General features: G+C 37.3%; 1 protein-coding gene across 1 annotated transcript in view; it reads right to left on the bottom strand.

The window, feature by feature from the left end:
- LOC107300079 (cytoplasmic dynein 1 heavy chain 1) overlaps positions 1 to 2,505 on the bottom strand; it is a gene marked incomplete at both ends in the record, with an annotated part of 21,633 nt that extends 19,128 nt beyond the window's left edge. The window contains one exon of the mRNA XM_015829423.1: positions 2,446 to 2,505. Coding sequence (XP_015684909.1) covers positions 2,446 to 2,505 — 60 coding nt within the window. The remainder of the gene's footprint in view (positions 1 to 2,445) is intronic.
- Positions 2,506 to 2,509: the final 4 nt, after the last annotated feature.

Here is a 2,509-nt window from a genome sequence, read left to right as displayed (position 1 = left end):
GGAAGGCCACAGGCAGCCAGTGCAGCTCGCGCAGCAGCGGCGTTACATGGGAGCGACGAGTCGCTCCCATCACCGCCCGCGCGGCCGCATTCTGGACCAACTGGAGCCTCCGAGTGCTCCTCAAGGGGAGCCCCATGTAGAGAGCATTACAGTAGTCCAGGCGGGAGGTGACAAGAGCATGAGTGACTGTGCGCAAGGTATCCCGGTCTAGAAAAGGCCGCAACTGGTGCACCAGGCGTACCCGGTAAAACGCCCCCCTGGCCACAGCCGCCAACTGGTCGTCCAGTGTCAGCCGTGGGTCCAGGAGGACCCCCAAGTTGCGAACCCTCTCCGAGGGGGCCAGGGTTTCGCCCCCTATAGTCAGCGGAATGATATAGGAAAACTTATATACATCTACTTACTTCTTAATTAGAAAGATACAGTAAGATATTTGCAGTAGAACAGAAAGGAAATAAAAGAAAAAACAGATACAAAAAATTAAGTTCTGCCATGGTGAACTGGTATCTTGCTGGCTTCTGCTTGCTAGCAAGACAGCTCTAATGAAGGGAATTAGGGCTGGATGCTAGATCAAAGTTGGTGTAATATCGCTGGAACAAAGGAGACATTGTTAAGATCAAGGTTTTACTATATTCATTGGGTGAGTTTCCACCTCCCTAAAAGGGTTAAATTTGATTTTAAATATTTTAAAAATGTATGGACCATGAAGCAAAAGGGTACTTAGCATATAGATTTTGGAAAGTTAATAATGGATTAAAGGGCCAGAAGATTTGGAATTATAGTTTTGAATTCTTTAGAAAATATTTTCTTATGGAAAAATGGAGATTGTTTTGCCTTAAAAAAAAAAAAAAGACCTGGAAGGTTGGGCACTAGAGCCAGAGGATAAAAAGAATGGATCAGAAATCCTTAGTGCGAAGTTTTGAATATCTCTATTTTGAATACCTCAAATGAGAAATCGAAACCCAGTCGCTGATAAACGTGGTAAGAATTTTTAGCATAGATATAGCAATGAAATTTGGTTTAGAGAAATGGATCACATTTCTTATAGCTGATAGCTACCTATAGTAGCAATAAATCAGGGTAAAATCACTAAAAGTAATTAGAATTGAAATGCCAAATGGCCAAACCATCAGGAGCCATCAGGATGAAGCCTAAAGTATCTGGGCATTTTACAGTTGGATAACATCAAGCATGAAAAGCTAAAAATTTAGTTACTAAAGAAATCTAATGAATAAGAAAAGTTATAAACAAAAATTTGAATGGAGAATACCATCAAAAGGTATCAACACCTGGACAATACCTGTGATGCAATACATTGCTAGAATTATTAAATGGGCAGTGGACATTTTGGACCAGAACACAAGAAAATAGATGATTATTCACTATGAGTTACACATCTGCAGTCACACCGATAGATTATACTTGCTCCACAGAAATGGAGGTTTACTTTAAGTCAAACAAACTGTCAAAGAAGAAAAGCATGCATTTGCTAATTACATAAAAGATAGCCAAGAATAAGTTTTGTGCAAATTAAAAATTGGAAACTACTGAATGTGCAAGAAACCAAATAGTACATTGAAATAATATACTAAAAACAAGAACAGAATGCTGGCAAGTATTAGATGATCAATTTCAACAAAGGATTGAGGGGAAAGTGGATAAAAGATAAAACCTGGCAATTGTTTACAATGGAACATTAAAAAAACCCTAAAGGCTTGATTTTGGCTTCTCAAGAGAAAGTTATTTGAACTAATGAAATCAAGGCCAGAACTGAAAGATTGTCAAATGATTTAAGGGCAGATTGTGCAAAGAAGTAGAAGAAACAATAGATCATATACTCAGCTTGTTCAAGATTACGACCAGCTGATTATAAACAATGAAATAACACAGTCAGCAAAATGATTCAGTGTAACATCTGTAAAAATTATCATATGCAAGTAATGAAAAAATGGTAGAATTCAAAAAGTAGACAAAAATGAGCAATTTAAAATATTGTGGGATATATTTATACAAACTGATAAGTCTTGGCTCGTAACACACCAGATTTAACTGTGGCTGAAAACTAGAAAATATGGATAGTTAATGTGGCAATACCAGAATTTAGTAGAATAGAAGACAAAGAATAGGAGTAGACCACAAAGTATCAAGGTCTGAAAATTGAAATATTCTGGCCATGGTGATCCCACTGTCTATTGGCATACTGGGTGCCATACTAAAAAAATCTTGAATGGCATTTAGAAAATATACGCATTGACAAAATTTCTATCTGTCAGTTACAAAAGGCCACACTGCTTGGATCTGCACATATACTACACTAATATATTATGATATCCTAGGTTCTTGGGAAAAAGTCAATGAGTATGAAGACCATCACCAGCTAAAGAAATAGCAACTGTGATTTCACATTTTTATACATATATAACAATAATAATACATTTCTCAATTTACCTTTTGGATTTCTCTAATCCAGCGGTTAACTCCAGATTGTAGTTGGTTGAGAAAAGTTGGGTCT

This window comes from Protobothrops mucrosquamatus, unplaced genomic scaffold (genome assembly GCF_001527695.2).
Source record: "Protobothrops mucrosquamatus isolate PMUCROS unplaced genomic scaffold, P.Mucros_1.0 scaffold6076, whole genome shotgun sequence".
NCBI lineage: Eukaryota > Metazoa > Chordata > Lepidosauria > Squamata > Viperidae > Protobothrops > Protobothrops mucrosquamatus.
Note: the sequence above shows the minus strand (reverse complement) of the source record. Positions and strands in the feature narration are given on the sequence as shown.